The sequence below is a fragment of the Physella acuta genome, unplaced genomic scaffold (genome assembly GCF_028476545.2).
Source record: "Physella acuta isolate Inbredline_101_S28 unplaced genomic scaffold, ASM2847654v3 ptg001273l, whole genome shotgun sequence".
Taxonomy (NCBI): domain Eukaryota; kingdom Metazoa; phylum Mollusca; class Gastropoda; family Physidae; genus Physella; species Physella acuta.
This window is the reverse complement of record NW_026732788.1, coordinates 363,524-387,586: the sequence shown is the minus strand read 5'-3', so window position 1 is coordinate 387,586 and position 24,063 is coordinate 363,524. Positions and strand designations below refer to the sequence as shown.

At 38.9% G+C, this 24,063-nt stretch overlaps 1 protein-coding gene across 6 annotated transcripts; it reads right to left on the bottom strand.

The window, feature by feature from the left end:
- Positions 1-272: 272 nt before the first annotated feature.
- Positions 273-15,593, bottom strand: LOC131957868 (uncharacterized). Of its 6 annotated transcripts, none has more exons than XM_059322670.1 (5): positions 15,498-15,593; positions 13,521-13,668; positions 4,708-13,312; positions 3,992-4,178; positions 273-3,831 (listed from the first exon to the last, which is right to left on the bottom strand). In XM_059322670.1, exons 2-5 carry the CDS (start codon positions 13,615-13,617, stop codon positions 1,672-1,674), a joined length of 11,049 nt encoding a protein of 3,682 aa, XP_059178653.1. In that variant the 5' UTR covers positions 13,618-13,668; positions 15,498-15,593; the 3' UTR covers positions 273-1,671. The 6 variants fall into 6 exon arrangements, with proteins under 6 accessions (XP_059178653.1, XP_059178657.1, XP_059178654.1 ...); XM_059322674.1 differs by having other exon boundaries at positions 15,504-15,593; XM_059322671.1 differs by lacking the exon at positions 15,498-15,593 and adding an exon at positions 15,204-15,416.
- Positions 15,594-24,063: the final 8,470 nt, after the last annotated feature.

Sequence of the window (24,063 nt, the reverse complement as noted above, 5' to 3'; positions counted from 1 at the left end):
CATCGTGTGGTCAACTGAGCAGATTGGTGGCTACATCGTGTGGTCAACTGGGCAGATTGGTAGCTACATCGTGTGGTCAGATTGGTAGCTACATCGTGTGGTCAACTGGTCAGATTAGAAGATGTGGTCAGTTGGACACAAACTCTGCCCCTTTACCACACAAAAAATGGTTTAGCAGCATCTAATCAATCTACCAATAACCCCACTTAACATTTCAAATAAACAATACCACTAACCCATACAACCAACCATTAACAAAGAGTAGAACAAAGTAGGCAAAAACTCAACTCTTTTAATTCAAAACTTGATTGTTAAATAAAAGTGTTACTTATGAAGTAATACATTTCATAGCTAGCAATATAATGTATATGTACAGTGTGAAATAGAATCTTAACAGATGAGTAGGCTACTGTATGTGAATGGCACTTTCTTTTCAGACAAAAAAAAAAAAAAACACAAATTACATTCAACCAAATATATATCTTTAACCAGTTCTCTAAACTAGATTTGTTTCTGGCTAGCTTGATACACTAGACCAGCCAACATACAATGCTTCTGCCTGGTCTGAGCGTACACTATCAGATATTTACATATATTTACATGTCTTTACATGTCTTCAAGCTAAAATTTAATTGAGTAACTAGTGCATATCACAAAAACAGTACAACTGATAATTCCGACAATTATTATTATGATAATAATTATTTTTTTAAATCCTTGAAAGGCAAAAAGATTTAATTTTGCCCAATTACAAAGAAAAACTGAGTTAAAATAATTGAAAACTAGGAATGGTCTCAACATAAAAGTGTAAGAAAAAATCGCCACAACATAAACATAAGTTCATTCATAATATTAAAACAAACATTGATAATTTGATAAAATATTACTATGTAAAATTGGAGAAATTTTAAGATTCTGTAGCCAGGATAATACAAACTTGAACTTACAATAACAGGGAGTAACAAGGCATGTAGGTCACCATACAGTCCCACATAAAGAAACTTAATGGATCAAAACTTGTTAGCCCATTGAAGATTGAAACTGAAAGCACTCACAATTTCTACCAAAGCCCATCAACATTTGAATTAAAATATGCTCAGGCATGTTTGAGGGCAGTGTCTAGTCTTAGTAAAGGGAGATTATTTTCATAGAAGAGAAGCATATTTTTTCTGTGAATGGAGATTGTCTTGCAGGAGTCTTTGAGCCAAGGGGCCCAGATATTGGGTAACATGAACTAGAGCAGAAGGCACTTAGTTGAAGGCAAAAAAATCTGTTCTGCTACAGGAACATCAGGATGAATTAGCAGAGAACAACATTATGTACAGGTCTAAACATTTGCACACTGTTTACATTTCATTAACAATGTGCACATGGTATTCATTTACAGCTTAATAACAATAGAATCCAAGTCAAATAAAAATAACTAAATGGCCTAGGTATCTATATATATATTTAACAATTACATCCCTAAAAATTATAAAATGATACATATCTTCTCAAGAAAAAAATGAAACAATTTTTTAACGTGCTAGCTAAAAGAAGTTTTTTTTTTACATAATTTATACAAAATAAAACTTTAAAAAATAACGTTTGAACAAAAATAATTTAAACCTAATCAACCAACCTTCAGTGCAGAAGAAGTTGATCAATTGCATGGCATAACTGGTTAAATTAAGAATGTGCTTTTTTAAATGTGACCTGACAACCTGGGTGGTATTGCTGGATATGTGAGGCCACGTCCAGGGCCCTGAGGGTCACCACGGTGGGGCAGTACGGGCACTGGTACATGGAGCTGCTGCGCTTGTGGATGCCCTTGGAGGGCCGGATTGCGCTTCCTGCCTGCGGTGAAGCTGAGGTTGGTCGTGCGGGGGTCTCGCTGGGCCTGTGGTCTACGTTGTGGGATGGCGCAGATTGGAAGTGAGAGGCGTGCTGCGGCTGGGTGGTAGCAGGTTGTGTGGACTTCTGCTGCACCATCAGCTGCTGTTGTTTCAACCACTGCTGGTCTATCTGCCCTTTCTGGTACTGCTGCTGATGTTGTTTCTTTAAGTAAGAGAGGGCCTTGTCCTGGATGAAGCGAGCGCTTTGAGGTGGTGGAGCAGATGAGGAGAGAGCTGGGTGTATCTGTCTGACGTGTCTTGGAGTTGAGCTAGAACTTTGAGTTGTCTGCTTCTGTGACATCATCAAAGGCGGGGTGTAAGAGAATGGCATCAGCATGGTGTGTGGAATCACCATGCTAGAAGGGAACCCTGCCATTGGGCCTTGAATGAATGACGTGACCTGTGGGGTGGAGACGGGTGGGAACACAATAGCGTTGGGTGGGGGAGGCGCCGTTGACGCTGGGGTTGTTGGTCGAAGGTTGAAAATTTTGAAGGCGTCCGGGGCGGGTTCACTCTCTGGAATATTGTCAATACCTGGTGAAGGTGTGGCTGGGCTGGCAGACAGGTGGTGCAGGGGAGACGATCCAAGTGATGTCACTATGTTGGGGTACAAGCTGGGGTCACCAGTTGCTGCCCTTGGTTTAACGCTGGGGATGTTTAAAACAGTTTTTGGGTTGGTGGAGGACTTGCTGTGTTTTGGTGCCGGTTGTTTGGACGCCAGAGCTGGAACCTGCTGGGAGCCGTGGCACAAAAAGCTGGAGGCTCCGGCTGTGGGTTTGATGGCAGGTTTAGCAGCTGCGGCAGCCGGGATGAGGGGAGGGGGTGCCGTCATAGAGGAGGTATCAAACAAGGAGCTGGAGATTGGAATGGATCGGCTGGTCACTACAGGGATAGAGCCTACAGGAGCTGCCATCAAGGGAATGGCTATCAAGGGGATGGGCTGGGAGACTACCGGCGTGGGAAACATGGGCATAGGCCTGGGGCTGATAGCTGGCATCAGTGGAGCTTTAGCTGCTGGTTTATCCAGCGCCAGGGGCTCAGGATTCTGATGAGCAGGCTGTGGTGTCTGCACAGGCGCAGGGCTCTCAACAGCCGGGGGTGCGGCCGCGTCCGTTTGTTTTGGTGCTCCATCCTCAGTGGCTCCAATGTTCTTCTCAATGTACTTGCCACCTTTAGAAATACAAGTCAGGACTGCAAACAAATTTTTGGGCACAGAAACGTGGACCTTATCCGTGTCTAGACGCACTTTATGCACGTGTACACAGTGCAAGGAGATATCGGCAAGAACTTTGCTTTTGTAGACCTGACAGTTAGGACAGACAAATTCAAATAAATCCGAATGTTTAGAGTTTAAATGCTCGTACACGTTGCCCAGCGAGGTCATCTTCACCTGGCAGTAGGTACAGGTGTGAATATCCTCCTCCAAGACTACACGATTCCCAACTTTGATGCACTCCGGGCTACTGGGCAGTACCATGGCCTCAACAAATTTCTTGGCTTCCTCTGAGAGGGCGATCTCATTCCTGCCAATTTTATCCGGGTGCGAGTGTTTAACGTGGAGTCGCAGCTGCTTCTGGCTGATAAAGCTGTGGATGGTCTTACAGTAGGGACAAGCAAAACACCTCATGCTGGGGTGTTTGGCTTTCAAATGTTTGACCATCATCAGGAGGTAGGGGGTGTGGACCTTGCAGGCATTACACTTGTAAGATAGCGGCAGCCCGTAATTGATAGCAGACGATGTCTTGCTGGCGGAGGAGACAGCAGACGCGGACTCTGCGTTAGAGCTCGCTGGAGTAGAACTCGTGGCTAAGTCTTTTGGCTCTGAAGGAACTGAAGCAGCACTGTCAGAACTTTTCTTAGACATTGATAAGTCTGTGGGTTGTTGGTCATCAATAATCTCCTCTGGTAATGCAGGAGTCTGCTGTGGACTTACCCGTTCTACTGCTCTCTTCACCTGAATAGGCCAAAAAAAATACTGTATTAAACGGGGGCAATATCAGTTTTCACAAAACAATTACTAGAAAGAAAAATACAAATGCATTTCACTAAATACATATAAAAACTATATTCCTTTAGATAAGTGAATAGATCTAACAAAACCACAAATAACATACACTTTTGCTGAGATCCAAGACACCAGACTCGTCTAGAGGAACTGGCTCCTCCTGTTCACTGCTCAGGCTAACAACATCAACAATTTTGAGTCCCATATTGTCCTCAGCAGGACCGGAGTTGTCCTGGCTCCCCTCTACTGTACTGCTTAGCTCTGTCACAACAGCTGACTTCTCTGGGACTGGAGGGCTGGGAAAACACATGCATTCACTCAGATCATATATTCAATTCAAATACTTCAATTTGATACACCAATCTTACTGAAATAGTATATCAACTTAAAAGAGCTAAGATATGGACACCAATCTCACTCAGATAATATATTCAATTCAAATTATTCAATTTGGTACACCTATCTTACTGAAATAGTTTATCAACCTAATTTGTACACCAATCTCACTTAGATAATATATTCACTTAACATAACTCAATTTGCATGGAAGTTAAATATTGTAATATACCTGAGCTATATGCAACAATCTCACTACTAAAATAAATTCATATAACATAAATGCATTAAAACTTTAATATTGTACTATTACTCTTTTGTACACCTATCTTACTGAAATAGTAGTACTTCAACTTAATAAAACAGCTATGTACATCAAACTCATTGAAATCATCAGTTTAATATATGCTATGTGCATCAATCTCGCAAAGATAATATATTTACATACTATAATTCTGCTCTAATTGCATGACAGTTAACTATTCCTACCTGAATGACTGTTGAGAATGATCATCAGCAGGAAGCAGGTCTGTGACCGGTGTGTCTGCCCCGGTGTCCTCCGCCAGTGCTGGTGGAACAGCTGATGATGTGATGGCCTCATCATGTGACACATCTTTAGACGGAACCTTGCCGACATCTTCCCCAAGGACCTCCTTCCCATCATCCCCAGAGGAAGCTTCATTCTCCAGGTCGTCATTCTTACTGCTCATATCTTCAGGCTCCATGGTGGTCTCGTGGTTCTGTTCTGTGAAGTCCACAGCTGTTGTGCTATCGGCCTCCACGCGCGTTTTCTCCCTCCATTCTTCCTGAAGGTATAAATACTCCTTAGCCTTCTGATGATGATCTATGGTGCCAGTGTCTTGCTGGGAATCGTCTGTTTGAAATATGGTTGTCATGCGCTCAAAAATATTCTCTCTCTGGTCGTCCTGGCTGGGACTTTTCCCTTTACTGCTCAACTGTTCAGCGTCGTAGAAGTCTGGGAGTTTTCTGTATGGTCGGGGACGTGAGGGGTGAACTGTGGTGCTGTGTTGTTTAATATCAGACTCAGAGTAGAAGATGTTCTCATTACATAGAATGCAGGCGTATAGAGTGCTAGACCTGTGTAGATCTGATATGTGGTGCTCTACGTCCTCTTTGACATTGGTGGAGAAGCCACAGTGAGTGCAGACAAATCTTCTGGCGGGGGCTCTAGCACAGCGCCCCGCACCCACAGGGCCGCTCACCACAACAGAGATGATGACAGGCGGAGACTGACCCCCGGGGTGGACAGCCTGTGGAGCTGGTGGCTCAGAGATAACCAAATCTTCCTTCTCGTAAAAGTTCTTCTCCTCAATGTGTTTGCTGATGTGCAGCTTGGCCTCATTAGGAGAGTGGGTGTTTTTCAGGTGAGCGTAGGTGGCAGACATGGCGCTGAACTCAGACAGGCAGTAGGAGCAGCGGAACTGCACGCCGGGCATGTGCGTGTAGATGTGGGACTCGATCATCAGCCTGGCAGATGTGCTGAAGTCACACAGCTTACACATGTACTTGCCAGAGGCTACTTTATCTGACTGCTGCACGACCTTCACCTTCCAGTCCTGGCACTTCTCCTTGGATTGTCTGGGACTCCTGTTCTCTGGGCTTGACTTTCCTCTGGTATTTGATATGATAAGGCTGTCTTCATTTGGTGTAGAATCAGACACACTTTCTGATGGTGATATACTGGTCTCTTCAACATGGCTATCCATAGGACTATCAGTAGTTGGTACAGGAATATCATCTATTGGCTTTTCTTTGCTGAGATCAGTTTTACCCACTGTCAAATCTGTAGCTGCTTCAAGCTCTGTACATACTCCATCTTCAGGCTTTTCAGCAGCATTTGAACTTTGACCATGTGAAGCACCATCAGTGTTATAAGAGTCAAGCATTAAACCCATTTCATCATTGGAGGGGATCCTCTGGACTAGTGGGGGTGGCAGTGTATCATCAGTTGCCAGCTGTGATATCGAGGTGGTGCCAGCAGGCCTGGATTTACCTGGCGTGTCTGCGAGAGAACTGTCTTTCAGAGAATCACTGGAGTTCTGGTCAGGTGCGCTTTCATCCAAGTCAAGGATCAGCATGTCCTCATCCTCCTCGTCTGGTAATGGAACAGTCCTGGGTGTGCCAGATGGGGTGGTGGAAGAGTTCATACCACCTTTCTCAGGGGTGTGCACCTTGAGTGGGCTAGAGATTGTTCTAGATGGACTCACACAGCCTGAGCTGGGTGGGGTTGCTGGAGGGATGCTGAACCCACTGAAAGAGTGTTGGACAGTTGCTTTACGCACACGACTGTCAATCAAAGCTCCGACTTTGCTGCTCTCCCTTGGGACAGATTTTGACCTGTAGCTTTTCTTATGAGCAGGGTGATCAGTTTTTCTATCCTTCAAAAAGTCAAGAAAACTTCCTTCAAATCCTGTCCTGTCAACTTTAGAGATGTCAACGTGGCTGACTTTTCCTGAGCTGTCACCCATCGACTCAGTTTTAATCACCAGCTTAATGGGCTCCTGCCTACTGGGGGAGGCTTGAGATTTCTTCATGACTCGTTTCAGCTTCAGCCTGGGTATGTACGGCCGGTTCTCTGGGTTCTCGTTGACCCTCCACTCCTCAGACTCCTTCCCATCCGCCACATTCTCCCAGTCTTCTTGTTCCTCAGCTTCATGCAAGCCTACCCTAGGACTGATGCTTTTATTCCAAACCTCTTCATCTGGCTCCTCATTATCTGAAGTTGACACTATATTGTCCAGCTGCAGTTTCTTCACAAAATCTGTCAACACCACTGTGCATTCCTTGATTGGTCCATCAGTTAGTTCAACATACATCTCTTCTGAAAAACCGTCTCCAGATTCTCTGGCGAATCGTTTCTCTCGCAAGAGAATGCGCCGAGCCTGACGTTTTTCTTCCTCTAAATCATAAATGGCTTCCTCTTGTCTTCTTTTCATTTCCAACATTTCAAGAGGGGAGCGGGTAGATTTTTTCCTGAGAGACACTTTACTGCTGGAATCTTCTGTGTTGCTGGCTGATGCAGATGGAGAGCGGGGCTTAGAGCGTTGCATAGACTTCCTAGCTGTCCGTGGGCGCTTGATAAAGTTAAAGACTTCAAACCTGGTGGCAGATGAATCTATCGATCTTGCACTATACACTAATCGCTTGTTACTTTTACGTAGCTTTTCTTCTTCAGTCATGGGGAGTCCAGGCGGCCGTCCTCTCCTACCTTTCATTTTTCGCCGCCCACTTTTTTTAACAACCCCAGCAGGACTTGCTTCGTGAAGTAGCTCGTTAATCAGACAAGGCACTTCCAGATTGGATAAAGCTAAAGGTGGGCTGGACCTCTTGTCTGATGAGAACACAGAATCTTTGGGAGTTGAGGAGAAATCTTCATCACTGACACCAGAGAGATACAGGTGAAAATCTGTGTCATCCACACTCTCAGCCACAAACTCACTGTCTGGCTGGCTTTTGTTTTCTGCATCCAGGAGGAGATCAAGAGACTTGGAGGTGTCAATCTGTGGGGAGAGCCGTGGTGGGGCCTTGTCCCAAGAGGTATTGGAGTCGTAAAGTGGACTGTCAATGTCTGTGGGGGTGAGTTTAGGCAAGGACCCAGTGCTCAGTTTTCTAGGTCTACCCCGCCTCTTCTTCAACAGAGATGTTTCTGGTGGGATGTCAACAGTCAGCTGGGGCATTGTATCATCACACAGATTGGGAATCATCGCTTCCTGCTGCTTCACTATCCTTTTCCTTCTGGGTTTTTTCTCTATGGTAGGTTTTTGTGGCAACGTTCTTAAAAATCTGCCTCGGAAGATATTCTCATCCATAACAGCATTTGCCAAATTGGCGTTGGTATGAAGCCTTTTAAGCATTTTCATAGTTTTTTCTTTAGCAGATTTTAAGCGATACGGTTTTTTCTCAACAACTTCTTGAGACTCAGGCCCTGTAGGAGCAGTCTCTAGCTTCTCATCAGCTACACTGACAGACTCCTCTGTTTCAGGCTGTCCAACATTAAGTAAACTCAACATCTTTTTCTTTTTCACTACATGGGCTGGCTTCTTCACCACCCCCTTTTTCCATGTGTTTCTCCTTCTCTTCTTCTTCACCCTCCTCAAGGGGTCAGACTTCAGAGGACTTTCTACCAAACCATCGGCCAAAGTTTCCATAACACCACCTGCAGAAGATTCTTCTAAACCATCAGCTGTCACTAATGGAGCTGGCAACTCCAACTTGCTGCGTCGATAGATTCTTTTCTGCTTCTTATGTGTGAATATCATTCTCTTCCTTTTTTTCTTACCTTTGTTAGCAGGATCTTTCATGTCCAGCATGGCTAAAGCGTCAGACAGATTGACTGGGCCAGGGCTATGTGGAAGAAGTTCCCCAGCCAACTCTGTTTTAGACGAGGTGGCGTGTGCGACGTTTTCAGCATGGGAGCTTTGGTTTTCAGCTTGGTTTGTTTCAGTGTCTAGCACAGCTGATGAAGACAATTGTTCTGTGGGTGATGTGGCCTCAGTGATATCCCCAGCATCAGTGGGGGTAGCCAGAGAAGTCTCACACCCTGGTGCAGGTGGTGCTTCAGCCACAGCACTTCCATCAATGTTTGAAGTGCTAACCTGCAATGATGTGCTGTTCTCAGTTGCATTTTGTTCATCTATGTGAACGCCTTCAACCGTCTTTGTTGGTACTGTAGAAATGCTGCCTTCTTTAGATACACAAGTGTCTGCTACATAAGTCTGTTCTTCTGGGTGTGATAAACTTGTCTGTTCTTCAGAGTGTGTTGTCTGTTTTTCTGGGTGTGCTAAGCTTATTTGTTCTGCTGAGTGTGCTGCCGTGTTTGCTAAACTTATCTGTTCTACTGAATGTGTCACAGTTTCCAAATGGCTGGAATGAACTATTTCCTGGTCTCTTACAGTCTCTGGTATGGAAGTCATTGGAGGCAAACCTTCATCAACAGGTGGTGTATGTTCAAGAGATGGAGTGATACTTTGGTGGCTATGCTCTACTGCCTCTGTCTGACATGTGATTGGTTCAAGAGATGGAGTGATACTTTGGTGGCTATGTTCTACTGCCTCTGTCTGAGATGTGATTGGTTGAGGAGGGGAGATAGTTTCTGGACTGCCTTCAGATAGCTCCACAACTGGAGTGGGAGCCACGCTTTGCTGAACATCAAGTTCAACTAAGGGTGAACTGTGAGGAATATCAACTTCAGCCGAGGTCAAGTTGTCAGTAACAGCAGGTTCAGATGAGGTTGAGAGAGAGGATGTCTGATCAAGTTTTTCTGTGGTCGAAACTTGAGCTACACCATTTGGTTTAGGTAATGTCAATTGCTGAGTAACATCATCAAGTTTAGTTGATGTCAAATGCTCAGTTGCATCATCAAGTTTAGTTGCTGTCAAATGCTGAGTTGCATCATCAAGTTTAGCAACTGTCATATGCTCAGTTGCATCATCAAGTTTAGTCAATTGCTCAGTTGCATCATTAAGTTTAGCTGCTGTCAAATGCTCGGTTGCATCATCTAGTTTAGCAACTGTCAAATGCTCAGTTGCATCATCAAGTTTAGCTGCAGTCAAAACTTGAGATGCCTCAAGTTCGGCTGAGCTCAACATTTTAGAAGACCCGTCAGGTTTACTTACAATCAAACCTTGACTACCATCTCCATCAGGTTTAGCTACTACCACACCTTGAGAACACAACACTTCACTCTTCACTTGCGGCGCAGAAGGAACCAAATCTTTCCCCTGACACTCATCCATGTTCACAGCCTCCATCTGACACTCATCCTTCTGGCTTGTCTCCCTCTCCAGCATACTCACAACTTCCATGGACTGGCTCAACAGGTCGTCTTTCTTCTTCTTGTGCCTCGTCTCAACGGCACTCCTGCCAGGGGAAGGTTTGGGCCGAGGTTCTCCGCCAATCTGTTTCCGTCGACCACGCTGCCATGTTTTCTTTGGGGCAGCACTCTGTGCCACAGGCGTGCTGGTAGCAAATGTTTGGCTGACAGTATCACCAAATGTTTCACTGACAAAATCAAATGGGCTACTGACATGACCAGATGAAATAGCAGAACCTTCAACTGACCCTGGCTGCAATGTTGCTGATGTATTCTTGTCAGTGATCTTCCACTCATTTTTCAGGTTTAACAATTTATTATTCCTACGTTTCAGTTCCACTGCAGCTCCCAATGGCACAACGACATTTCCAGAAGGTAGCACTGTAACACTCTCAACAATATTTTCTGACGCTAGTTTACCTTTTCTTAACGAGTTCTTATGCAGTGAATGAAGTTTCCGTATCCGGTGCTGCAGGAGACTGCTTTCTTGTCTTTTGGGTGAGCGTTTAACATGCAGAGATCTTTTAGGTTTGGATGTGCTAAGGACCTCATCCAAACCAGGTGCCGGCGACCAGAATCCCGCAGTTGTGTTAAGTCTTCTCAGTTCTGATGTTTTGAACAGCAGTGCCCCAGACTCTGGTTTCTCCTGTGGTATCTCCTGCAACTCATATTTTACTTTGCTCTTTCTTTTTTCTTTGTGGACTGTAGGCTGAGCTTCAGACTCAGCTATGCTATTCTCTGCTTTGGTCTCCTTAATTTCCTCTTTATTTTCACTAGAAGCCAAGCCTACATCAGCAGGCAGAGCAGCAGACTCCGATACTGCCTTACTGTCAATCACTGATTTTTTTCTCCTCTTTTTCAATGGCTGTGAAGCTCCATCTTCACTGCTCTCAAGCTTCTTCTTCCTTACCTTCTTCAAAACCATGCTACCATCACCTAATTGTTTCTTTAATAGCCTTTTCTTTATCGGAATTCCATCTTTTTCCATCTTGGCAAGGCCTTTCTTCCTCTGCCGGCTTATACTATCAACTGCAAGTTTTTTACGCCGTTTCACCACTTTTTCCTTTAATTTTATTGGATCGTCCATAGCATCAGAGTTTGACTGATTAATTACATTTTCAGTTAAATCAGTAATAGCTGATTGTGCCTCATACGCACCACCTTCCATCTTTTTTCTTTTTTTCTCCACCTTGACAAGACCTTTTTTTCTTGGACGATTAATGCCGTCAAGTGCAAGTTTTTTGCGAATTTTTACAACTTTTTTCTTTAGTTTTAAAGGTTTACTTGCCATATCCAACTCTGGCATGTTACTGAAGTTTTCATGCAACTGATCAGTAACTGAAGGATCCATTTCTACAGAATCAATATTTATCTTCTTCCTAATTTTTTTCAACTTAGGAAGATCTGTCTTCCGAGGGCGGCTAACGCCATCAACTGCAAGTTTTTTGCGAATTTTCACAACTTTTTTCTTCTGTTTCAAAGATTCACCCAACATTCCTAATTGCTGTAGGTCACTGAAGTTTTCATGTGATACTTGATCAGAAAGATCTGCCTCAAGAGCATTGTCCCGTATCTTCTTCCTAATTTTTTTCAACTTGGGAAGGCCTGCCTTCTTAGGTCGACTAACACCATCGACCAAAATCTTTCTGGGTTTTTTCATAACTTTTTTCGGCTCTTTTGAAGTCTCACCGAACATTTCAAGTTGTGGTGGGTTAGAGAGGTCTTCAAGGGATGCCTGATCAGTATCAGCAGGGGTTGTCTCCCCATCAGCACTCTTCACTTTTTTCTTTCTGGGTTTCTTAACCAATTTCCCAGCTCTCAAAATCTCAACAACTTTACCTTTTCTTTTAACCTTTTTGAAAAGTTTCTGTTTTGAAAGTTTCTCAAAGGCTTTTATGCCCCTTGATATCACCTTTTTAGTTTTTTTATTTTCAGTTGCTTGTGCATCCTTTCTTTGATATTTTCGTTTAGGCTTAATTATTACATCTGGACTAGGCTTTTGAGCAGTTTCTGTGACTCGTGGAGATGAAATACACTGACCTGTTTCTGGGGTTAAAGTGTGTAAGGATCCTGAACCAACCACCTTCATAAGAGGTGGTGTTTGCGTCTCCTTGTCGTAGACAATGTTTTTAGTCCTCGGCCGACCCCTGTGTTTTTTAACGTTGGACGGGGATTCGGACTCATCCCAATCCATGCTCAGCCAGAGCTCTGTCCTGTTGGCTTCTACGGCTGACACATCAGCTGATTCATCCATCTGAGATGTACTCTCATCAGGCTCAACACCGTCACAAGTCTGGGTTTCTACTGTCAGCATCAGCTTCTTCTTCTTAGGCCTACCCCTCGTTGGCTTTTTAATTTCCTGATCCGTGTTATCAATATCCATTGTAGTAGCCTGCGTCAATGAAGAATCTAGAGAAAGCTCGTACACACTTCTATCGAGTGATGAGCTCGGTGATGGACTGACATCAGCCGAGCTATTCCGAGATGTAGCCGGGCTGTGCTGAGCTTTCTTCCTCTCTAAACTTCGAGCCTTCCTTTCAGCATACACAGGGCTGCTTTTCTTCACACTCAATTTTCCTGCTCGGAGTTTCTGCGACTTGGCCCCCTGCTTAGTCAACATGTCTAAAGATGAAGTTGAAGAGGGGCTACCATCTCTAGAACCCGTCCTAGGCCCTAGTGGTAAAACAGACTGCGACCAGAAGCCTTCAGTAGTTTTCAGCCGTCGTAACTCACTAACAGGAGTACTAGATCTAGACAGAGTCTCTCCATTTTCTACCGGTTTCTTCTGTATTTTGGACTTAACCCTGGCAGATGCAGGAGAAACATCTGGGGTTGAGGTTCTGCTGCCTCTCCGTGATAAATTGCCAGATTTTTGTGCGTCCCCCTGCTCAGATGCAGCAGCAGGGCTACTAGACCTGCTCCCATAAATAAAACCGTCTGTGGTTTTAAGACGTCTCATTTCTGAAGTTAGAGCATCTTTATTGGGGACTTCATCTTTCTTCTCGTCGTTAGCCTTGGCTGCAGGAGAATCTGAGGAAACATTTACCTTTGATTTGCCTGATGCTTGCAGTTTTAACTTCTTTGGCACCTGAAGAGGTGAACTGCTTTTATGGGTTTCATCTGCACTAGACCCTGTATCTGAAGAAGCCCTTCTCCGTTTATCCATTTTCAGACTGAAAAGACTCAAAGACCCACTTCTTTTCTTGTGGACAATATTCTTGACAGACCCACGAGGAATCCTCCCAGAAAATGATTTTTTATCTGAAAAATAAAATCCAGTGAGACAAAATGAAACATTTAAAAAGATAAAATTGTTGGTTAAATTTTGCATCAAATGTGAACATTTTTTTGTTTAATTCTCAAAAAATCAAAACACTCAAATTTTGCTAAACAAATACCCACCTCAATGTAGTCTTGGAAACTAGAGGGTTAAACATCAACATGCACAATATAAAGCTCAAAGTTCTACCTTTCCCTGTCTCATCAGTTGCTGGTTTAGAAATAGCTGGGGTTACACGTTTGGCACTCCGTCCAGTTTCAGGAGGGGTGAAGGTAAACTTTTTCATTTTGCCCACTTTGGTTGTTCCTTAGTGAAGCAAACTGTCATTCTTTTATTTCTGGAAAGACAATGAGTAATTAGCTTTTTATTAATCAAAGTATGTTTAATAACATGTTAAATTGCACATTGTAATGATATATTATCAAGATAGGAAAAAATTGTATTATATCATGAAGAAAAAAAAAACAAATCTTCATTTGAGTAACTAAGACCCACTCAGAATTGAGGATCTGTCTATGCAAATAATTATGTAAGGCTGCTAAAGAAAATGTGATGAATACTGGTAACAAAGTTTTAAAATGTTTTACTCCAACTTATTAATTATTAATGAAACAGGACAAGCTTTTAAACAAAAATTACTAAATATTTTGAATAGGCCCAACAACATGTGAATCACCAAAACTAAAAATTGAAACACAAATTAGGCCTAGGTCTTTTGGCAAAATAATTTTATCCTGATTATTTTTTACTTTAAATAAGACTGGCTATACATATGAGCTTTGCCTATGGTATAGTGTAGGCTACACCATTTTGTTTTATCAAAGTTTCAAATCAAACATCCTCAAAATTTTGAAAATATAGTTCTACTTCTAGGCATAGTCCTATTTAATCTTGAAATCTTGACTAATCTACATTTAGCAAAGAAAAACTTTTGTAATAAATTGAAATTAGACCACAAATTAGGCCTTAATAATAATAGTTTTTATACAGGTGATTTGATTTAAAAATTAAGAAAGTATAGGCTAATCTACTACTGTAATTTTAAGGCATTTAAACAGATTAGGCATAAGGCTTAAAACAGGGCCTAAAAACTAGCCTAAATAACTAAATTATCAAAAGCCTTCCAAACATCAACTAAATCTATAGCCATAAGCCCTATCTTTATCTTTATCTAGACTAGGCTATTGTATTTGTTTTTTATTTTCAATTTCTAATAGGCTCTATAACTACAAGTAAATTACTAAATTAGGCCTAGGCTTTAGGCTAATAAATAGGTATTCTAGATCTAAATGTTAATCTATTCTAGACTAAACTCAAGTAGACTACACTACACATAGATCTAGACAACATTAAGTTACTTTATCTAAATCTAGATCTTGACTAGAGTCTAGATCTAGAGTCTATGTAATGTAATTAAATGTAGAATCTAGATTCTAGGCCTAATATGAATGTAGGCCTAATAATTTATAGATCTAGAATCTAGATCTAGATCTAGAATTCTAGATCTTAAGTAGACTAGACTAGATCTTGATTCTAACAAAATCATTTTGTGAATAGATGTGGACTTCTATACTAGATCTAGAATCTAGAGAAGATCTAGATCTAGATCTTCTCTAGATTAGATTTTTTTTACATTCTAGAAATCTAGATCTATCACGCAACCTACGTTACACATTTCAACAGAGTTCATTATTAAATAAATGGGCCTAGACTAAACTATCAATAAAAAAATAAAAAAGTCGGCTAATGTTGCCTAATTAAATCGTTTTATTTTAAAAAGTAAAATAAACAAGCCTAACTTTTAAAAAATAATATCAAAAGTAGAATCTAAAACTTTAAAAAATTGTTAGCAAACAATTATTTTGTACACACTTATTAATAACTAACACATTAAAATGTCGCTGTTCAGTGTATTCAGATATTTCGCTGTTATACATCACACACCAGCATTGGTTGAGCCGTCGGCTTGCCCTGTGGATTCGCCTTGTTTCGACACAGCGAGAATCGAGTCGTGTCCCCTCTACACCCAAACCGCAAATTCGTGACCCAAATTCTAAGTTATTCACAAAAAAAATTCAATAAAAAATGGAAACTGTTCCTTAATTTAACACAATTAAATATTACGTTAATATTTTATTTAAAAAAAAAAAACTTTAACCATCCTACCATTACATTACATCACTAAGGTAGATCTAGAGTCTAGAAACGAATGCTTTCTGTTGATCATGGCGGGCAAGTTTTTGTTGTCAGTTGGGGCGAAGCGGATGTGACGTTGTTTGCCTAGGCTATTAGGCTCTAGCTAGCTGCTTCGAAAAACCGATTGTAGCCCCAAAATAAAGCACTCGTGCAAGCCAATAAGCATTGTAGACGAGAGGGCTAAGTGGCGTCGAGAAAAATTTCTTTTTACGCCATTACTGAATGATCGTCTAATTTAATATCAGACTCGTATGAGCTGGTAGATCTATGTGGTTTTGATTAATAATAAGACAATTTGAAGATGTCTTAAAAAAACAATTATTTGAGGGAAGTTGAGAAAGAGATTTGGACTCAAAGTTGGAAATAAAAAAAGAATTTAGTAGACCAACTGACATGTCGATGCGTTTCTTTTTTTTGTAGGAGGTATTCTAAGTAGGTCCAACTAGGTTAAGGGAAGGGCACACGTTTAGAGAAGTTGCGTATTAGGCTTATGTAAATAAGCTAAACAATTTCGAGAGTACGTAAGACAATAGTGGCTTTGTTATATCCATACGTGTTTGTATAGCCTATATATATATATATATATATATATATATATATATATATATATATATATATATATATATATATATATATATATATGTAGGTCCATGGTGTAAAATAAGCTATACATATATTTGTACATCAATCTTTATATTATATGCCAGTGTGTGTGTGTGTGTGTGTTAGTGTATGTGTGCGTGAAATATGGATATGATTTTGACGTTTACGTAGAGAAGGCCAAGTTCAACAAAATGTGACGTTTGATTGGCTTTGGTCAGCTTGACCACCACTGTCCAAGAATTGACCTCGATCTGTTTCTCTCATATCTGGATACCAAACTGCCTTGGTCTCTAACGTCATCAATCCAACAGAGCCTAAGTTTACTTCTGTTATTCGATATTCTTCCCAGATTACCCAATCATAAGTCTTCTTTTAAAAAAAAATATTTTTAAAATATGGCAAGCTGATTTAGGAACCATCGATTACACTCATTTTTATATTTTTGTATTGAAAATTAGCAGTCGAAAAGACGATTAGAATTATTTTATGAATTCAAATATTTATTTTAAAAAAAAAACGCCATCAACCTCTCCTTGAAGTCAACCGGATTGGCCAGGGAGAGTAAAACAATGAAAGTCAAAACAATTGTTTTCCATGATAAAATATACAAAAGCGGTCAATGGTGTATAGACTAGTACTTATAGTTATATTAAATAATATAACATTTCCAATCACCACAACGCCATGACTCTACTAATCCTAATTAAATATAAAAGTGTTTGCTAAATTAGTTTTATATTTGTAATTGTTTGTTTGAATAATTCTAGCCTTAATAAAACCGGAAGTCATTTTGTACTTATTACACCACAATCAGAGTTTCTTCAAGGCATCTCTTCGAGGGACTAAGCCCCCCCCCCCCCCCAAAAAAAAAACACGCAAGAAAAAAACCCACTGACATGAAGCACGTTCATAAAACGTCCCTTTGTTCACCCAACTATAAACTGGTGACACATACAGGTTCCTCTTTAGACCTAGCCATCCGCTGGGCAGATGAAGTAGAGTTCATGTGTTTCATGACCTCGGCATATGAAGGGATAATGTAGTCAGCACTATGCCCAGCCGCCTTTACTTTCCCTAACATGAGTTAGGTACCCATCAGAGCTCGGCGGACTCGTTGTACTGACTTGAGCCCGGATTCGAACTAAAGACATTCGCGTTAGAAGTCTAGCGCTCTACCGCTATGGTCTGGTGATACATACACAGGGATCAAACTAGAAGAACTCTATTTCACCTACTATTTGGACTGTCCGGTATAAAAGGGCATGTCACTCTAATATTCTCATGTTAAAATTTGTTACTAGGAAAGACACATTTAAACGGCGCCAAACTTTGTGCTTTACAGAGAAAGATCGTAGAGTTGTAGGCCCTTATATCATGTTTCCGCCAATTAAAATGCAATCAGCTAGAAGTCTTGTTTAATCCTACGGTAAATAAAACAGAGGAGGTAAAAGAGTACAAGGGAATTGACGTCCAATGGTCAAAATACTAAAGCTTGTTTTAATAACTTTATAAAAACAAACTTTATAAAGTGTACTAAAATAGCTTTTAAATCTATAACACTTTTTTTTTCGTTTGTTGAAGAAACAATAAAAACTTTATTCAAATAAAAAGTTTTCATTAGATTAAAAAAAAAGTAGATTAGATAGTTCTATATTAATAATTAATACCTTCCAATGCTATGTTTCTGAATTTCTTTTTTTATTCTTTTTCTTTCTTAATTGAAATGTTGGACTTCATTCCATTCAGCACAATTAGGAATTAAAACCAAAAGGGCTGGTAAGTAGGTCACCAACCATGCAGGTTTTATTGAGCCATTGGTGACCTACTTACCAGCCCTATTGAGTTTGGAGTTTTCTTTCCCAGATGGCTTACTTTTTCCCGCTACTGAGTCTTATCTGCCCAAAAGGTTCAAAATTTCATTTTAACAGCCATACGCTAATTATATATACTAAAACTATAATTATTGTTATAATTATAATTATTTTATAACTATAGTTATAACTATAACAATACAATTATAGTTATAACAAAAATATAAATATAATAAATAATAATTATAAAAAAAATTATACAATTACAGTTATAATAAATTGATAGTACTGTTAATAATACATTTCTATACCCGTCTCACAACAGTAAAATTTAACTCATTAAATTAAAAAAAAATAGATAGAGAAACAAATGAATAAGATAAGGTTAACTAGCCAAAGAAATTATCATACTCCTTCCCCCCCCTCCCATCCACACACACACGCACGCACACACACACTCACAAACATTTTCAAACACAAATTTCGCACCACTAAAGGAAGCAGCCAGCGATAGAATCTCAACGACTGAAAGCAGTCTAAAAAGATGAACTGGAATCCCCAAAGCGTTTGTCAAAAGTAAATCTCTTCAAATGGATTCGATTACAGATTAGATAAAACGGTTTAACGATTTAGAATATTGATTTCTTTTTATTTCAGTGTACAACTTTTTGAGGTAGCAATAACAAAAAAGAAAAAAAAAGCTAAACCCTGTTGTGTACCTTGATCTAAAACACATACATTTTGAAATCTAGCGTTTAAATAAACAAGAAATTACCTCTAGGTAGATGGTGTCTTTTTGTTATTGTTTGTTTATCTGTATTGTAGGTAGAGGGAATTACGTAATTCGTTTGATTTTTAAATTTTCTTTTGAGTGACTATGTTTAAAATGTTAAAAGGAACGTTTTATACACATATTTAGTACCTTGCGCAATTTTTTTTAAACTTGGAGGCTAAATTTTTAATTGTTTTTGGAGAAATAACTAATCATAATTAATGACATAATGCTGTTGCCATTCATTTAGGAATATAAATTTGAATTGGATTCTAAAGCAGGAAATTAAACATATATTTTTTGTGTCGCATTTTCATACCATATTTAAAAATTAAAAATTCTTACTTAACCCTTAAATGAAAATAGTCTAATTTTCTAAAAGTTACATTGACCTCGATCTATAACCTATCTAGATCTAGTTCTAGATCTTGATTTCTATATAGATAATTTAAATACAAATTCAAAATGTTTTTGTTTTTGTTTCCATATTTCTAAGTAAACAGAAAAAAATCTTCTTAGATACCTCACTTATGATTGACATCAAAAGGATATAATTAATACAAAATAATTTGTCTTTTAAACTCACATTTTTAAGGCGGAGAAAAAAAATCTCCGGATGTTTATAGAAATAACGATATTTCGCGTGAGCAGAGGCCTTTAAACTTAAACATCCACATCCGGTGAAATCATGCGATACAAAGCTCGGGGAAGTTTTTTTTTTTAAATGACGGCGTGCATATTTAGCAGATTCATCCATCTCATTTAATGCCAACAAACTGCATGTCTGCCGTGATTCTCATTAACTTCCCAATACCCACCCCCATTCATCATCATTTCCCGTTCGTGCCCAAGACACATGGGGCAGATGAAGTAGAGTTTATCTGCTTCAGGTGACCTCGACATATGAATGGATAGCCTAGTCGCCTTTGTTTCCCTAACGTAAGTTAGGTAACCATCAGATGGACTCAGGGACGTTCCGCTGATTTGAACCCGGATTGGAACTCGAGACTCCCGGGTTAGCAGTCTAGCGTTCTACCGCTAGGCCACTCCGTCCCATACCCACCTCTTTACCCACTCCATTTCCCACCCCCATTTTCCACCCACATTTTCCCACCATCTTAAACTTGGTATGATTGTTTGTTTTACTAGAATAATTTTACTAATGTCTGTAATATTTAATTGCCATTTTGTTAACTTTTGAAATTCTTTTTAAAGTCAGTGTGAAAAACAGACCTATGTGCCTACTGTTGTTACCTTCATAAAATAAGTTATTATAATTATAATTATAATTATAATTATAATTTATAATTATAATTATTATTATTTTTATTATTATTATTATTATTATTATTATTATTATTATTATTATTATTATTATTATTATTATTATTATTATTATTGCTACATTGTGTTAAAGCGTTTTAAAAACTGATAGCGCAAAACTAAAGATAATGTTTCTATGAATCGATATTTTATCATCAATCTTCGAGTACAGATGTTAGAAATGGTGTATTCGACTCGCCTAAAAATTTATGTAATCGATTATATCCGCAGTTTCAATACTCTAATAAAACTTTTTGTGTAATGTAACGAGTACCTAATGTAATTGATTCTAGATTTGGCTTGAAACCGTAGTAATAGCGAGTGTGTATTTACTTCCCTATACAAACTGCAATGCACTTTTTATATACTTTGATATCGCCATTGATTTGTAGAAAAATAAATTGCCATGAAAATTGGAAAGATTCTTAGTGTCACCGGGACCATTTAGAATTTAGAGGGATATCAAGTTTTATTTAATAAACAACTTTCTCACATGCCATAACCGTTAGGTAATTTAAAAAAACAAACACATTTTTTTCCTATCCGTATTGCAATTCACAAATGTCGCTCATGAAATAAACACAGTGAACACTATCTGTTTATAACAATAAAATCATGAACGCAATCTGTATACAACGCAAACATTATAAATACAATACACATAATCTGTATATAAAAAAATTATAAACACATTCTGTATAACACAAATATTATAAACAATATATATATATATATATATATATATATATATATATATATATATATATATATATATATATATATATATATATATATATATATATATATATTTAACATAACAATTATAAACACATTCTGTATGTAACAAAAATTATAAATACATTCTGTATATAACACAAAAATTATAAATACATTTTGTATATAACACAAAAATTATAAACACATTCTGTATATAACCCAAAAATTATAAACACAATCTGTATATAACGCAGGTCTCTGAAGCAGATCAACTCTACTTCATCTGCCCCATGTGTCTTAGGAGCGAACGGGATGAGAAGATGTAATTCATGAGTGATCTTTAAGAGCCGTGGTATCATTTTAGCACTCATCGTCGCCACAAAATTGCATGAAATACGTTATTTACATTTCAAAACGTCAACTAAATTATTTTCACTAAAGAAGTATCAGTTTTTGCGCTGTGCTTGATATTAACAAAAACAAACGAACAATAGATCTATTGACTTTTTAAAACTAACAGAACACGATTCGTTTTTTTTTTTAAAAATGTACTTCCTAAATTATTTCGATAACTGATGTAGTTAGATAAGAATTGTATTGTGTCAGGGATAATACACAATACTAGGTGGGTCAGTACAGTGGCGTAGCGAGGTAGGGTGTCACCCGGTGCGGCACTTAATGGTGTCACCCCCCCCCCCCCCCCAGAGGCGTAGCGACCCTTCCCGGGGACAAACTTTCAAATTTTCGATTTGCACCCCTCCCCCCTCAAACTTTCGATTTGCACCCCCCTCCCTCAAGTTTTTCTCTATATAATTTGCTATTTTTTGCCTTGATGTCCGCACCCCCCCCCCCCCTCACTACGCCTCTGGGTCAGTAGGTGGTGGGGGTGGTATAATTCTGTTATATTTTAATGATAAGTGGTTCGATGTTTTTATTTCATTTTGGTTATAATCTATATTTACAATAGATGCTATTTTTAAAAAATGTTATAAAAAGTATAAATATGTGATACAGAGCACATTAATTATTATACACTCCCCCCCCCCCCCCCCACCCCCTCATATCCACTAGAAGAAGATGCGTAGAATTTTAAATTTATTTTGAATTTGGGATGAAAGATTTAATTAATCAGTTTGTTTTTTGTAGTAAAACTCAATGTTGAAAGTCGTAAGGTCTACTCCGGTTAATGTGTATGTACTGCTCGTTTACCGTAGCGGTTCTAATAAATTATCATGATGCTAATTTAGTTACCCGCTAAGCTGGAGGTTTAACACTAGAGAACTGCCTTTTACATATATTCGTTTTGTATCAGGTTCAATCAATCGGGATTTGTTGTTTTACAAAAGTATTTTGACGTTTAACACCTTGACGTTCAGACTGACCTTAACCCCATTCTTCAACTACAAAAGTCGACTTTTCAACCCCCCCCCCCCCCTAAGCAGGTTTCATCAAAAGAAGATACCTAAGAGTTAGAATAGAGCACTTTAAAAAAAAATGCAACACTGTATTTGATAATCATTTTTCTTATTTCCAAAATTTCGACTGTTATTTCGGGTGAATAAATAAGTATCTAATACTCGTTACTTTTGTAATAGAACACAGTGCAAAACATAAGTAAATATTTCTAGTTATAATGAATTCAGCGATTTACTGTAAAATCATGACCTTTCCATAGTTCATTATGAATCGTATTGGTATGTGTGGTGTGAAGGCGGGGGTGGGGGGGGGGGGGGGAGAGGGGGCGGCGTTTTAATGTTTCATTGTGCATAAACAAATAAAAATGTCGTACTATTTTGTTATATAATATGTACACATTTCCTCATTGCATATTAATTCAATTTGTTTACATATCAACGCCAATACGAAACTACCTGTACAAAAACACTAACTAAATTTGCGCAAAAATTATTTTTAAATGTTCTATACTGTTGCAAGTTTAAGTTCTATTTTCTCTGTATCGTTGCATGAGTTTTACTTACTCAAATCTTAAGGTTTTCATTTCTATATTATTTCAAGTAATACTTTCCATTTCGGCATGAGCTTTACTGACCAAAATCTTAAGGTTTTTATTCCTATATTGTTGCAAGTTGACTTTCCATTTCGGCCTGTATCATTGAATGAGTTTTACTGACTCAAATCTTAAGTTTTTTATTTCTATATATTTGCAAGTTAACGCTATACCTTCTCTGTATCGTTGCATGAGTTTTACCAACCCGGAAGTCAATGTTGACGTCACACCAAAACTAACCATTCAGCATGAAGGGTAGATCATTCGATTAGCGTTATCTCTAGTTACTTCCCTGTCTAGTTCACTTTGTCTTCCTGCATTTTTCACTTATCAACAGCACTGAATACCGTTGATATTATTGCGCCGTAAATTTAGTTTTACTGAGGCTGCGCTTTTTATTTCCTTGTTTTGAAATGCATTGCTAGTTGAGAATATTTGTTATTCCTTGTTTAAAATATATAATGTTTAAAACATATTCATGTTCAGTGATTTAAAATGTAGTGCTTAAAAGAATATTGTTAACTTGTTTAAAATGTATTACTTTTAAGACCTTTTTGTTCACTTGTTTGAAATGTATTACGGAGCAGTTGCATTGAAAATCATCACCCTGATTTTGATGGCAAAGTGGTGGGGGGGGGGGGGGGGGGGGGGGGGGGTAGAGGTCGGGGACAGAAGGGGCAGAATGATTTAGGAGAAAGGACATTTTTGGAGAATCGAAGTGTGGAGTAATTATTTTTCTTTTTAGCTGATATTTTTAAAAAATTGAGTTTAGAAAAAGTGTTCCGTGTCACGCGAAACTAGAAAATTATGTCAATATTTTTTTTAAAGGGAGGGAGAGTTGGGGGGGGGGGGGAGGGGGGGGGTGGACGGACCGGAATCAGTGAGGTAAAAATATTCATCAATATAAACAGTCGTCTGCTTATTCATCGGACAACATTTTAGGTTTTTAATTTCTGTTTTACTGATCACTCTTTCCGCATTAATAAACAAAAGCCTGCTGTAAAAATCTGTTCTTGTACTGTTACAAAAAAGACATACTGTAAAAAAATCTGTTCTTGTACCTTTACTAAGATGTTATTTTGTAAAAATCTGTTATGGTACCTCAACTAAAAAAACAACAACTGTAAATATCTATTATTGCCATTTTAATTAACTTCTTATTCTTCGACTTGCTTAAGTGTAATGTGGGCAGGAGTTATCTACAACACAATTAAGTATTGCGTATCAGCAAGTTATGCTGCATTCAGGCCGTTGACTCCGATTTCAGCCTGCTTTTCTTTTTGGATTTGCTTCCACAGCCTT

What these genes read in the sequence shown, in the direction of transcription:
- LOC131957868 (XM_059322670.1), bottom strand. Translation starts at nt 13,617, where the DNA reads ATGAAAAAGTTTACCTTCACCCCTCCTGAAACTGGACGGAGTGCCAAA. An exon ending in AACTGATGAGACAGGGAAAG is followed by an intron (nt 13,313 to 13,520) that starts GTAGAACTTTGA and finishes TTTATTTTTCAG; the next exon opens with ATAAAAAATCATTTTCTGGG. An exon ending in CATTCTCAACAGTCATTCAG is followed by an intron (nt 4,179 to 4,707) that starts GTAGGAATAGTT and finishes GTGTTTTCCCAG; the next exon opens with CCCTCCAGTCCCAGAGAAGT.